This window comes from Lampris incognitus, chromosome 14 (assembly GCF_029633865.1).
Source record: "Lampris incognitus isolate fLamInc1 chromosome 14, fLamInc1.hap2, whole genome shotgun sequence".
Taxonomy (NCBI): Eukaryota; Metazoa; Chordata; class Actinopteri; order Lampriformes; family Lampridae; genus Lampris; species Lampris incognitus.
Genome location: NC_079224.1, coordinates 43,548,157 through 43,562,554, shown reverse-complemented (window position 1 = coordinate 43,562,554; position 14,398 = coordinate 43,548,157). Strand labels below are relative to the sequence as shown.

Here is a 14,398-nt window from a genome sequence, read left to right as displayed (position 1 = left end):
TACAACTGGGGAGAAAAAGGAGGAAAATTCCAACAACAAAAAAAAGGATCTATGTTTGCATACGAAACACATAGAAATCAACCAGTTCGGTTGAGTTAACTCATATATATATATACACTACCGTTCAAAAGTTTGGGATCACCCAAACAATTTTGTGTTTTCCATGAAAAGTCACACTTATTCACCACCATATGTTGTGAAATGAATAGAAAATAGAGTCAAGACATTGACAAGGTTAGAAATAATGATTTTTATTTGAAATAAGATTTTTTTTACATCAAACTTTGCTTTCGTCAAAGAATCCTCCATTTGCAGCAATTACAGCATTGCAGACCTTTGGCATTCTAGCTGTTAATTTGTTGAGGTAATCTGGAGAAATTGCACCCCACGCTTCCAGAAGCAGCTCCCACAAGTTGGATTGGTTGGATGGGCACTTCTTTGAGCAGATTGAGTTTCTGGAGCATCACATTTGTGGGGTCAATTAAACGCTCAAAATGGCCAGAAAAAGAGAACTTTCATCTGAAACTCGACAGTCTATTCTTGTTCTTAGAAATGAAGGCTATTCCATGCGAGAAATTGCTAAGAAATTGAAGATTTCCTACACCGGTGTGTACTACTCCCTTCAGAGGACAGCACAAACAGGCTCTAACAGGTACTATTTAATGAAGATGCCAGTTGGGGACCTGTGAGGCGTCTGTTTCTCAAACTAGAGACTCTAATGTACTTATCTTCTTGCTCAGTTGTGCAACGCGGCCTCCCACTTCTTTTTCTACTCTGGTTAGAGCCTGTTTGTGCTGTCCTCTGAAGGGAGTAGTACACACCGGTGTAGGAAATCTTCAATTTCTTAGCAATTTCTCGCATGGAATAGCCTTCATTTCTAAGAACAAGAATAGACTGTCGAGTTTCAGATGAAAGTTCTCTTTTTCTGGCCATTTTGAGCGTTTAATTGACCCCACAAATGTGATGCTCCAGAAACTCAATCTGCTCAAAGAAGTGCCCATCCAACCAATCCAACTTGTGGGAGCTGCTTCTGGAAGCGTGGGGTGCAATTTCTCCAGATTACCTCAACAAATTAACAGCTAGAATGCCAAAGGTCTGCAATGCTGTAATTGCTGCAAATGGAGGATTCTTTGACGAAAGCAAAGTTTGAGGTAAAAAAAATCTTATTTCAAATACAAATCATTATTTCTAACCTTGTCAATGTCTTGACTCTATTTTCTATTCATTTCACAACATATGGTGGTGAATAAGTGTGACTTTTCATGGAAAACACAAAATTGTTTGGGTGATCCCAAACTTTTGAACGGTAGTGTATATGAGTGTGTATGTATGAGTGTGTATGTATGTATGTGTATATGTGTATATGTGTATATGTATATATGTATATGTATATATATATATATATATACTCATATATATATACTCATATATATATACTCATATATACTCATATAGTATATATATATATATATATATACTCATATATATACTCATATATATATATGTGTGTGTGTGTGTGCGTGTGTGTGTGTGGAACAGTTGGATATGGAATCGTTTGTGTGCAGGCTGGTAAATAAACGGAGACGTTAAGAGTTGAGGTGAGTGAGGGAAAAGATGGAAAAGAAAACGGGAAAATACTGTTTCATATGGTTAATGACTGGCGAGGCAGAGGAGAGAGGAAGTGTCCCGGAAAGTTTTCCCACCTCTTTGCCCTTGAGGAAAGACAGCAGGCATTACTAGCAAATGAAAGCGCTTTCCATTAATTACGCCTTGCAAATGAGATTATCCACAGCTGTCAAACCATGAACACACATCGGACAGCATGGCGGGTGCTTCTTTCTCCTCCCCCCCCTCCCCCCCGCCGCCATGCCTAATTTCATTATTCTATTAAATAAGGTTCATGAACAATAGCGGGGCGGAGAAACTTCTTTTCTGAGGTTTGAAAAACTCCAGCGCCGTGGATTATGAAGTGATGCGGGGACCCTGGCGGCCCTCATCCTTTACCTTTGTTTTCTCTTCTTCTCTAATGAGGGGAGTGTAACCGGTTACTTTATTGCCCGGTGCGGGATTCGATACGAGGTGTCCTGCAGCACAAGGCGACATCGCTAACCGCTCGGCTAAAGGGTCAGACTCTGTAGTCGAGCGGCCAGTGGGTCTTATTACTAGTTTACAGTCGTCACCCTCTCCCGGAAGCCGCGCCCTCGCGTTTTGTTTTTCCCGCGCTCCGAAGAGACTTCTGAGGATCCGCACACTTCCGGATCCCGCCGCTGCCACCAATGTAACCGCTTATTTTCTTGCTCGGTGCGGGATTCGATACGGAGTGTACTGCACCACAAGGCGACGTCACTAACCGCTCGGCTAAAGGGTCAGACCCGTTAGCTAGGGGCTAACATGGCTTATTGGTAGGTTACAGTCGTCACCCTCCCCGGAAGCCGCGCCCTCGCGCTTTGTTCTTCCCGCGCTCCGAAGAGACTTCTGGGGATCCGCACACTTCCGGGTCCCACCGCTGCCACCAATGTAACCGGTTATTTTCTTGCCCGGTGCGGGATTCGATACGGGGTGTACTGCACCACAAGGCGACGTCACTAACCGCTCGGCTAAAGGGTCAGACCCGTTAGCTAGGGACTAAAGGGTCAGACCCGTTAGCTAGGGGCTAACGTGTCTTATTAGTAGTTTCCAGGAGTGTTTTGGTTCCAAGCTGTTGGATAGAATAAAGTGTAACAACCTCAAACCTTTCTACTCATCGTCATCAGGTGACCGCACATCGCAGTGGAAGGATGAGTAATTAGCGTTGCACTCAAAACGTAATGAGGTTTTCGCGTCACACGATGGTCCACGTCGATATAGGAAGTCATACGGTTTGAAGGGTTCTTCTTTGTTGCCCGGTTCTTGTTGGCCGCCACGATGACTCATGCGTGCTGTGATGGCCGAGAGGTTAAGGCGTTGGACTCGAAATCCAATAGGGTTTCCCTGCGCAGGTTCGAATCCTGCTCACAGCGATTGTAGGCGTTGTTCTGAGCGACTACAGCTTCCAACTGTGACCAGTCTGTAAGATCCGAATCCCGACTGTGGTTGTGGTCAAAGCATGTTGATTGTGTATAGTAAGAACGAAGGAGATTTAAGTATTGTAACGTGCATGGATAAGAAGACTGGCGGGTCTGACCCTTTTAGTCTAGCGGTTAGCGATGCCTCCTGCGGTGCGGGCGATACGGGTTCGCGTCCCGGCCGCGGCAGTTCCTGTGGTTGCGTTGTCCCCCGAATTCGCTTCAGTATGTAATTATTCTACTTTATACCATGGTAACAGAGAATACTGGTCCCTGATTGGCTGGAGGGTGTGTGTGTGTCAAGACCCTATAATACCCCACGTAGTCCGGCTCAAGTCTAATCACTGTTCTAAATCCATACGCTGTAACCGACATCATCATCATCATCGGCGGTCATTCGGGGTCGAGTATGACTGTCGTCCCTCTGGGTCCTCAGGTGGGTGTCGAGGCCGATCCTGGAGCCGCATAATGGGGGGGGGGGTGCCTGCACGTGACAGTTTTTTACATGGAGAGGCTTGATGCTCCTGCAGCCATCACACAGTCGTTGGCAGGGGGTGGCAAGAGTGCAATGGCGTGGGGAACCAAGATGAGAGAGAGAGAGAGAGAGAGAGAGAGAGAGAGAGAGAGAGAGAGAGAGAGAGAGAGAGAGAGAGAGAGAGAGAGAGAGAGAGAGAGAGAGAGAGAGAGAGAGAGAGAGAGAGAGAGAGCCCTAAAGTTAAAATGACAAAACGTGAAGGAAGGCTCACGGGGTCGGACGGTGCAGCCCAAAGACAAACATAGTTATTATCTTTTTCATGCTTAAGTAATTGGCTCCCATTAGCTGAGATGATGCGGGTCATTAAAACCCCTCCCGCCTCTACCCGCTAGTGAACCTCGCCGGCTCGGCGCGCGCATCATCATTACGTTCTCCACCCGTCTCGCTCGTGTCAGCCCAGCTCTTAATGGCATCACGCGCCTCTTACGTAACTGCGAGGCGCGAGGTTAATGTGCACTAGTTCAAGTCCTGGTCTCGCCGCTCATTACTCAGATGAGGTTTGTGTTGAATACGCCACCCTCCGGCGTTATTGGTGACTGGTGGTAAAGACGGGCCAAACGCTGTAAAGGTGACATTCCTATAGTCAGCTGTTATGTGGTCGGAAAACTATTCAGTCAGATTCTTTAAAAAGGTGTCGCCCTCTAACGAAGCCAGTAGCAAAACCGGTCTCCAACTGGTGACATTGCCCACAAATCCACTTCATTCGTAGGCTTTCTAAGTCACAAGACTAGAGGTTTTCTCTTTTAGCGTATTGTAGCGAATTCGGGGGACAATGCAACCACAGGAACTGCCGCGGCCGGGACGCGAACCCGTATCGCCCGCACCGCAGGAGGCATCGCTAACCGCTGGACTACAGGGTCAGACCCGCCAGCCAGCGGCCAGCGTGTCTTCTTATCCATGCACGTTACAGTATTGTTCTCTAGCGACAGAATATGAGTAATTACATACGTGCAGCTCATTAGGTTTAAACCTCAGGTAATCTGCGCTAATGAGGACCAATTTCTGTGCTAGGAGCATCGCAGAAATGGAAAGAAAACACTAAATGCAGAATCAAAACAAAAAACAATGGGGCATCCAGGTAGTGTAGCGGTCTCTTCTGTTGCCCACCAACACGAGGCTCGCTGGTTCGAACCCCCGTGTCACCTCCGGCTTGCTCGGGCGTCCCTACAGACACAATTGGCCGTGTCTGCGGGTGGGAAGCCGGATGTGGTTATGTGTCACTGCACTAGCGCCTCCTCTGATCGATCAGGGCGCCTGTTTTGGGGGGAAGGGGGAACTGGGAGGAATAGCGTGATCCTCCCACGTGCTACGTCCCCCTGGAGAAACTCCTCACTGTCAGGTGAAAAGAAGCGGCTGGCGACTCCACATGTATGGGAGGAGGCACGTGGTAGTCTGCAGCCCTCCCCGGATCGGCAGAGGGGGTGGAGCAGCGACCGGGACGGCTCAGAAGAGTGGGGTAATTTGCTGGATACAATTGGAGAGAAAAAGTGAATGACAGCTTCAGGAAACCAAATCCAGAAGGAGACAGTCAATAGGAAAACTGACCAGGGTTGAGACTTTGGTTGCGTGCAACTGGATGTTAACATGGTAAATATGCCATATACTCTATTTTATATACTTTCATATTTTTAATACCATCTTTCATCACTTTCATCCTATTTGCACTCCTGCACCCACCAGTAACTAACAATGACTAACTTGTGCAACACATCTTCTGATACTGCAGATCTCTAATATTGCTGTTACTTGGATCTGCACGAATAGTCGTTATTTTTATTACCTTCTCGTATTTGGTTTTGCATATCGTAACCTTACACTTAGCCGTCTTCGTTTACACGCCTCTTATCTTGTTGTGTACTTTGTTGAGCAAAGCACCAAGTCAAATTCCTTGTATTTGATCAAATGTGGCCAGTAAAACTGAGTCAGACTCATAAAACCGACTGAAACATTTGAGTTATTGGCTGCTGGTTTTCCCAGGAACTTAGAGATGTCTGTCGTTCCACTCTTCCCCATTCTCGGCATAGGAACCCTCACCAAGGGGGAGCAGAGTCGTTCCCTGCCCGACCTACACCAGCTTAAACCTGGAAACTCTCACGCGTTGCGCATGAAAAGTCAGAAGGAATACTTGTTGTGTCTTTATTGTAGTAAAATAGGGGTTTGCAGTGGCAAAAGCTCGGGCAGAGAGAGGATCTTCCTTTTTTATAGCAGTTCCTGTGCCCCATGCACCACACGACTTCTAGAACGTGCCCTTTTTACTAACAGAAAAACCACACCATCGACCCTGCGCAACCGATGATATGTGCACATCGCTTCACTCATGGTGTAAAATGTTGTCTTCAGGACATCAACTGTACTACTTTAAACCTTGCACATAGCAGTAACACTAACCACCGTGTAACCGGTAACATCTGCGGTGATTCGGCACAGGACTGCTCCTACAATAGGGTGGGTTAAATGCGGAGAACCAAGTCCATTGTAAGAATACAATTTATTGTAAGGTGCAATGACAAAATAAAATGTCTTCCTTCTTCCTCTTCTGGAGTTCATCAGAAAGCCGTTGAACATCCTCGTCAAGGCCGGCGGCCTTTCTATTTGCTTTCTTTGGTAGCACACAGTCCTCACAGGGTAACGTTGGCATAATTGTTTGGTTAGCTTAGCCACAGGCCGGAGACAAGCCACACACAGCCCCAACGCTACAGAATCAGAGGCTTCAGCGCGATGAAGTCAGTGCAGGAGCTGATGAATAAAACCCACCAAGGGGTTGTTAAGTTGTTAGTTATTTCAGTTAAAAGTTTAAAAAGTTTAAAAAGTTAAAAGCAAGCAGAGCAACAGACAAACAACCCATCAGCTGGGAACCGACAGGGCATAATGATGATACTACTGCCCACCTTGATCGTTGGCCTGCCCCCACCCAATCCTGGACCCGGAAGAGGACAGGATCTTGGCTCTGGCCACATCAGAACTGCTGGGGATTCCAAGCTGTCGTCGTCATTTGCTGCTGGGGAGGAAACCTGGTGGCTGCCGTCACTGCCAACCAGGGGGTTGTTGTCGTTGTCCGGGGGGGGGGGTGCGATCCTCAGGGCCGCTACCGCCAGGGTCGCTACGTCCTAGTCCTCAGTACATTGGCAGTGCCAGCACTCTTCTTCCTTGATGATGAGCATCACCACCACTCTCAGCCTCATCATCGCCACCACTCTCAGGCCTCATCATCACCACCACTCTCAGCCTCATCATCGCCACCACTCTCAGCCTCATCATCGCCACCACTCTCAGGCCTCATCATCACCACCACTCTCAGGCCTCATCATCACCACCACTCTCAGCCTCATCATCGCCACCACTCGCAGCCTCATCATCGCCACCACTCTCAGGCCTCATCATCACCACCACTCTCAGGCCTCATCATCACCACCACTCTCAGCCTCATCATCGCCACCACTCGCAGCCTCATCATCGCCACCACTCTCAGGCCTCATCATCACCACCACTCTCAGGCCTCATCATCACCACCACTCTCAGGCCTCATCATCACCACCACTCTCAACCTCATCATCGCCACCACTCTCAGCCTCATCATCACCACCACTCTCAGCCTCAGCATCACCACCACTCTCAGCCTCATCATCACCACCACTCTCAGCCTCATCATCGCCACCACTCTCAGCCTCATCATCGCCACCACTCTCAGCCTCATCATCACCACCACTCTCAGCCTCATCATCGCCACCACTCTCAGCCTCATCATCGCCACCACTCTCAGCCTCATCATCACCACCACTCTCAGCCTCATCATCACCACCACTCTCAGCCTCATCATCACCACCACTCTCAGCCTCATCATCGCCACCACTCTCAACCTCATCATCGCCACCACTCTCAGCCTCATCATCGCCACCACTCTCAGGCCTCATCATCACCACCACTCTCAGCCTCATCATCACCACCACTCTCAGCCTCATCATCACCACCACTCTCAGCCTCATCATCGCCACCACTCTCAACCTCATCATCGCCACCACTCTCAGCCTCATCATCGCCACCACTCTCAGGCCTCATCATCACCACCACTCTCAGCCTCATCATCACCACCACTCTCAGCCTCATCATCACCACCACTCTCAGCCCTCATCATCACCACCACTCAACCTCATCATCACCACCACTCTCAGGCCTCATCATCACCACCACTCTCAGCCTCATCATCACCACCACTCTCAGCCTCATCATCACCACCACTCTCAGGCCTCATCATCACCACCACTCTCAGCCTCATCATCACCACCACTCTCAGCCTCATCATCACCACCACTCTCAGCCTCATCATCACCACCACTCTCAGCCTCATCATCACCACCACTCTCAGGCCTCATCATCACCACCACTCTCAGCCTCATCATCGCCACCACTCTCAACCTCATCATCGCCACCACTCTCAGCCTCATCATCGCCACCACTCTCAACCTCATCATCGCCACCACTCTCAACCTCATCATCGCCACCACTCTCAGCCTCATCATCGCCACCACTCTCAGCCTCATCATCACCACCACTCTCAGCCTCATCATCGCCACCACTCTCAGCCTCATCATCACCACCACTCTCAGCCTCATCATCACCACCACTCTCAGCCTCATCATCACCACCACTCTCAGCCTCATCATCACCACCACTCTCAGCCTCATCATCGCCACCACTCTCAGCCTCATCATCGCCACCACTCTCAGCCTCATCATCACCACCACTCTCAGCCTCATCATCACCACCACTCTCAACCTCATCATCGCCACCACTCTCAGCCTCATCATCACCACCACTCTCAGCCTCATCATCACCACCACTCTCAGCCTCATCATCGCCACCACTCTCAGCCTCATCATCGCCACCACTCTCAACCTCATCATCGCCACCACTCTCAGCCTCATCATCGCCACCACTCTCAGGCCTCATCATCACCACCACTCTCAGCCTCATCATCACCACCACTCTCAGCCTCATCATCACCACCACTCTCAGCCTCATCATCGCCACCACTCTCAGCCTCATCATCGCCACCACTCTCAGCCTCATCATCGCCACCACTCTCAGCCTCATCATCGCCACCACTCTCAGGCCTCATCATCGCCACCACTCTCAGCCTCATCATCACCACCACTCTCAGCCTCATCATCACCACCACTCTCAGCCTCATCATCGCCACCACTCTCAGCCTCATCATCGCCACCACTCTCAGCCTCATCATCGCCACCACTCTCAGCCTCATCATCGCCACCACTCTCAGCCTCATCATCACCACCACTCTCAACCTCATCATCGCCACCACTCTCAGCCCTCATCATCACCACCACTCTCAGCCTCATCATCATTCCCATTACAATGTTTATGTGACGGGGAAGTGATATATTAAACTGAATTAAACAAAACAGAATTTCTCCTCTTTTGCCCTATACTAATCAGGAGAGATGGCGCCCAGAGAGCCATGTTTCCAGTTGTATCAGAATAATATCTGTTAGTCTCCATATACATATGTTACTGTTAGCATTATATTTTTGTTATGGTCACAACAGCCAAATCATTTCAGTCTAGTCGATACTATTTAAACTTTATGGAGTCTAGTTTTTATCTATTTCTGTTTCTCTATATTATGTTTATCAGCGATTGGGTTTTCTCAGTTCTCATGTGTAAAATCCCCACTGCAGAAGCTTCCACCCAACATTGTCTCTGAAACGCTACCAAAAGCTGTGGCGTCCCGAGGCTTCTCGTGTCATTCGGGCTTCTGTCCTTGAGTCTGTTTGAGCGCCAGAGATCCTTCGAACGTTGAACCGTTTAATCAGAAAGCCTCAGAATCCACCACTTCATCGCTTCCCTCATACTTGGAACTGATTTTATCCTTTTTGCCACCTTTTTGAAGACGGGCGCGTCATATCGAGGTGTGTTCGTCAACATATCGCATGCTAAAATGAAAAACACTGCCATTCCTTAAGTATTCTTAATCTTATCCCCATTTTAAAATGTATTTTTATAATGGAAAAAAAATATTTGCATTTGAAAAAACATCAGGGGGAATATAGAGACCCGAATGAGGAGAATCGCTGTTTTTCTAGGACCTTCCAGTCATTCGCCAAGTCCCCTGAACTCACCACAGCCGCGCCACATTTAGCGATAAACCATCGATGGCTGGATTCACAAAGTTGTGTGAACTGGTTTCCAAAAGAGGGCCCGAGCTTCTCATTCTGTTCAAGCTCCTCGGGTCCTTCCTCCATGAAAAACCTTGGCCCCCTTATCGCCTACACCTTTCAATTACCCCGGCCGGCTCCGAGCTGCCGCTCTGTTTGTTTTTGCTCCATCCCTTCAACCCCAAGCTCTAATGGTCTTCCCAACCTCACACGTGACGTTTGCACTATCAGCGCAAATGTGTTTACCTCAACCCTTTTCATTACCTTTAAGGTGGGGGAGGGAATATCAAACCATGTGGTTTGAACAGAGTTGTGACTCTGCAGTTGGGCCCGTTTCTCAAAAAGTGAAATGTGAGCGACGGGTCAGAGTAGGTGATGGTAAAGTGCTGGTCTGGACAGAAGTGACATGTTGATGTCGCATCGTGTTGTAGGAGAAATAGCTCAGTGACCGCCTGTATGTGCGTTGATCTTTCAGAGCGAAGCGGCACATCATCAGACCTCATCCATCCCATGAAACCCAGGGACGATGGAGCAACGTCAGCCGAAGATGCGGACAATTCAAGTAAATAGCTTACCCTACTTGAACTAAATTATTACTCTTTCCAATAAAAAAGGCTTATTTTTGTTGTTATTTACATTGAAGGATTCCATGAGCCTCCATAGTTTGGCAAAATACCATGACTCTTGGGGTTTGCTTACCTCTTTTATAAAAGAAACATAAAAGTTGACTGTCAGTTTAAGATCTGGCTGTTTTTACCTAGTGCGAAACTCTGTTGTAGGTCACGTTTTCAACCAACAGAAGGGATACTATATGCCATTAGGTTTTGTTACAGATCATCAACTTCCGGCTTTATGCTAATAACACTAACAGTATCTAATGTGATCACCGACAGGTATCAGCAGTTTGGAGGTGAAAGAGAACCAGGACCATAAAAACCAAGGGGACTGTGACTTTCACCAAAAATGCTACCCGTCCACTTTTAGTACAACTATTGCCAGAGGCGGGACAAGAGCCCTGAAGAGGAAGCAGCCGTTGGCTGATGGGAAAGACCGACTCCTGTACAAAAGCCCCTTCACCTGTAAAAGAACGGCATGGGCCGCCACTCAGAAAAATGCGCTGGTGCAGCTGAACGAGCTGCGTCCGGGTCTTCGGTACGAGATCACGTCCACAACAGGTCCACTTCACGCGCCGGTGTTTTCCATCGGCGTGGAGGTAAATGGACGGCGCTTCGAGGGCCAGGGCCCCACGAAGAAGCAGGCCAAGATGAGGGCCGCAGAACTGGCTCTCCAGTCCTTCATCCAATTCCCCAATGCCTCCCAGGCTCACGCCGCCATGGGGAGCTTCGCCAACACCCAAACTGATTTTACAGCTGATAAACCGGACATCCCAACCGCGTTCCTCAAAGAGTTTCAGCCACCGTTGCGCGAAACCCGTGACCTTCTGCGCCGCAGCGCGGGCAGACAGGAGCTCGTCTCCGGCACGAGCAAACGTAGGCGGCTTGTCCGACTCACCGTAGACTTGCTCTCTTCAGCAGATTCCAAAAAACTTGCCTTTAATATGTCGCTTTTAGAGCAGCTCAGCCCGGTGGCACTCCTCAATGAGTTGCATCCAGGGCTCAGGTACACCTGCCTGGTCGAGAGAGTACAGGGCAGGCCCATGAGAGGTTTCATCATGGTACTTCGACTGGAAGGGAGGATATTTGAAGGATGCGGGCACAGCAAAAGGCTGGCTAAGGCCCAGGTGGCAGCGGCTGCCCTCCAAGCCCTCTACAATGTAAGCTTGGGGCCCGAGAGGAAGATTCTAGGCCTTGCCGCGAGTAGAGCCAAAAACCAACTACCTCAGGTGAGAACATCCGCCTTCGTATTTAACAATACTCTGTAAGGTTTGTTAATGTGTTATTTTCTTGTTCTTTTGGGAAACAAAAAATAATAATTTTAGTTTATGATTCGTTTTATGTTGTATGTTCTGTTCTGTCTGCAACTCTGTTTGTTTAATGCCACCATTTTTGGTCCGATGGCCCTGAAAAATGTTTCTGAATCCCAGCGGGACTTCACCTGGTTAGATAAAGGCTAAGCTCACCATGCAAACTCCACACTGACAGACTGGATCCAGCTCGGGACTCTTGCTGTGAGGCAAGAACAAAGTGTTTAATCTCTTGATCATTTGGTATTAATCAGTGTAAAATACATGTAGAAATGAATTCATTTATTGATGTTGAGATCAGAGGGGAGCTCATATCGGCGGTAACATCGTTATTCTTGTACGAGATGTTCATAGTGAATAGTAAACCCATGGGTAGATGGGTTAAGATTAACAGAGGGTTGTGATGGTCTCAGCACCACTCAGTGTGGATCAAGAGACGTCAACCAACCCTTCAGTAAAAGTCTATATTCAGCTAATTTTCAGAGCTCAAACCACCAGCTCCGTCTGCTTGGAGAAGTGACAAAGTGACGTTGCCTCTGACGGTTTTATCTCCGGCTCGGTCATCTGCTTCTTTAAATGGTTTGGATAAATGGGCTGATTCGTGGCCGATGTGCAGCAAATCTGCATGTCCGTCGTGTCCCGGGGCCAGAGAGCTGAACAGCATCCTGCATGCCCATCTGTAGCATCTAAACAACCTCATTATGTCTTGAAGCCTCCACCCATTGTGTTGTTTTGGTCTGAAGCTGCCACGCTTTAAGAATCCAGCAAGACTCATCTCCTGTTTAATTACACAGAGCTGACATGGAGGCTTATACCTCCAAATGACTGATTGATTGATTGATTGATTGATTGATTGATTGATTGATTGATAGATAGATAGATAGATAGATAGATAGATAGATAGATAGATAGATAGATAGATAGATAGATAGATAGATAGATAGATAGATAGATAGATAGATAGATAGATAGATAGATAGATAGATAGATAGATAGATAGATAGATAGATAGATAGATAGATAGATAGATAGATAGATAGATAGATAGATAGATAGATAGATCGATCGATAGATACATAGATACATAGATGGATGGATGGATGGATGGGTGGATGGATGGATAGACAGACAGACAGTGAACGCTATACAGCACTTTTCAAAACAGCAGTTACAAAGTGCTTCACAGTTGATAAAAAAATGCCTAAGTACACAGCATGAAAACAGCAAGTAAAAAAATACAATTTATAAAATGGAAAGACACTCAACAATAAAAGCAATATTAACAAACAACAAAATTAAAAGACAAATAACATCAATAGCAATTGCAGAGTAACAAGCTTATAAAAATGCCAGCCTATACCACTGGGCTTTTTAAAAGTTTTTTCAAATGTGATACAGACTCAGCTGACCTGACAGAGAGGGGGAGGCGATTCCATACTGTTGGGAGCTAGAATGGTCAAAGCACAATCCCCCTTTCTTCTGAGCCTGGACCATGAGACTGTTAAGAGCAGCTGGTCAGAAGGTCTGAGTAATCTTGGTGCAGAGTATTGGGTTATAAATTCAGAAATATAAGAGGGTGCCATGCCATGGAGGGCTTTGAAATGTGACCAGGAGGATCTTGAACTGAATTCTGAAGCATACAGGAAGTCAATGTAAGTGGGCCAGAATGGGGTAATATGCTTTCTTCGTTTAGTGTTTGTCAAAAGGCTGGCCGCCGTGTTCTGAACCAGTTGCAGTCAAGCAACTGCAGACTTGCTTAAACAAGAAAATGTGGAATTACATTAATCCAGGTGGGACGAGATGAAAGCATAGATGATTGCTCTACAATGTTCTTAGGCAATGCTGAACTAATTTTGGCAATACTCGTGAATTGTAAAAAACATGACTGAACCAATTTCTTGATGTGATGGTTAAAATTCAGATTTTGTTCAAACACAACACCGAGATTTCAAGCAGATGGTTTTATATTCCCTGCTAAGTGCCTGAGATATGGACTAATACTCTTTGAAACTTGGTCCGGGCCAATAACCAAGATTTCTGTTTTGTCCGTATTCAGCCGTAAAAAAAATTCAGTGACATCCAATCTTTGATAGCATTAAGGCAACAATGGAGAATATCCAGATTTATAAGCTCGTCAAATTTAAAGCTGGTTGTCGTGTGTATAACAGTGGTAGGCAACAATCTTAAACTGATGAATAATATGACCAAGGGGAAGCATATACAAGCTGAACAAAATGGGACCAAGGATTGAACCTTGTGGGAACCCACATGACATATGAGCCGACAATGACACAAAATCATTACACTAATAGCAACCCTGAAAGACCTCTCTGTAAGACATGAGGAAAACCATCGGAGGGCAGTTCCATTTATGCTGACCCATTGCTTTAGTCTATCCAGCAAGGCGGTATGATTAATAGTGTCAAAGGCAGCAGACAAGTCAATACTAAAAACTGAGTGATGACCAGAATCTGCCTCCATAAGCATATCATTAGTGACTTTCAGCAAAGCAGTTTCAGTACTGTGCAGCTGTCGAAAACCAGATTGAATTGGGTCAAGAATGTCATTAGCTTCCACTATTTCCAGTAGCTGTTTAGCAACAGCCTTTTCCGTGATATCTGAGAGAAAGAGTAATTTAGAGATGGTCCGTAATTATGAGGGAGTGTTGGATCGAGGCCAGGTTTTTTTGAAAGGGGCTGGATACGGGCTTGTTTGAAATAGT

General features: G+C 47.1%; 1 protein-coding gene and 1 non-coding gene across 2 annotated transcripts in view; both read left to right on the top strand.

The window, feature by feature from the left end:
- The first annotated feature begins 2,917 nt into the window (after positions 1-2,917).
- trnas-cga (transfer RNA serine (anticodon CGA)) lies at positions 2,918-2,999 on the top strand. The gene has a single exon. It is a non-coding gene; the product is annotated as a tRNA-Ser (tRNA).
- Positions 3,000-5,566: 2,567 nt separating this feature from the next.
- The window catches only part of LOC130124474 (double-stranded RNA-specific editase B2-like), a 31,356-nt gene continuing 22,524 nt past the window's right edge, over positions 5,567-14,398 (top strand). The window contains exons 1-3 of the mRNA XM_056293927.1: positions 5,567-5,690; positions 10,228-10,314; positions 10,646-11,595. Of these exons, the coding sequence (XP_056149902.1) occupies positions 5,567-5,690; positions 10,228-10,314; positions 10,646-11,595 (1,161 nt within the window). The remainder of the gene's footprint in view (positions 5,691-10,227; positions 10,315-10,645; positions 11,596-14,398) is intronic.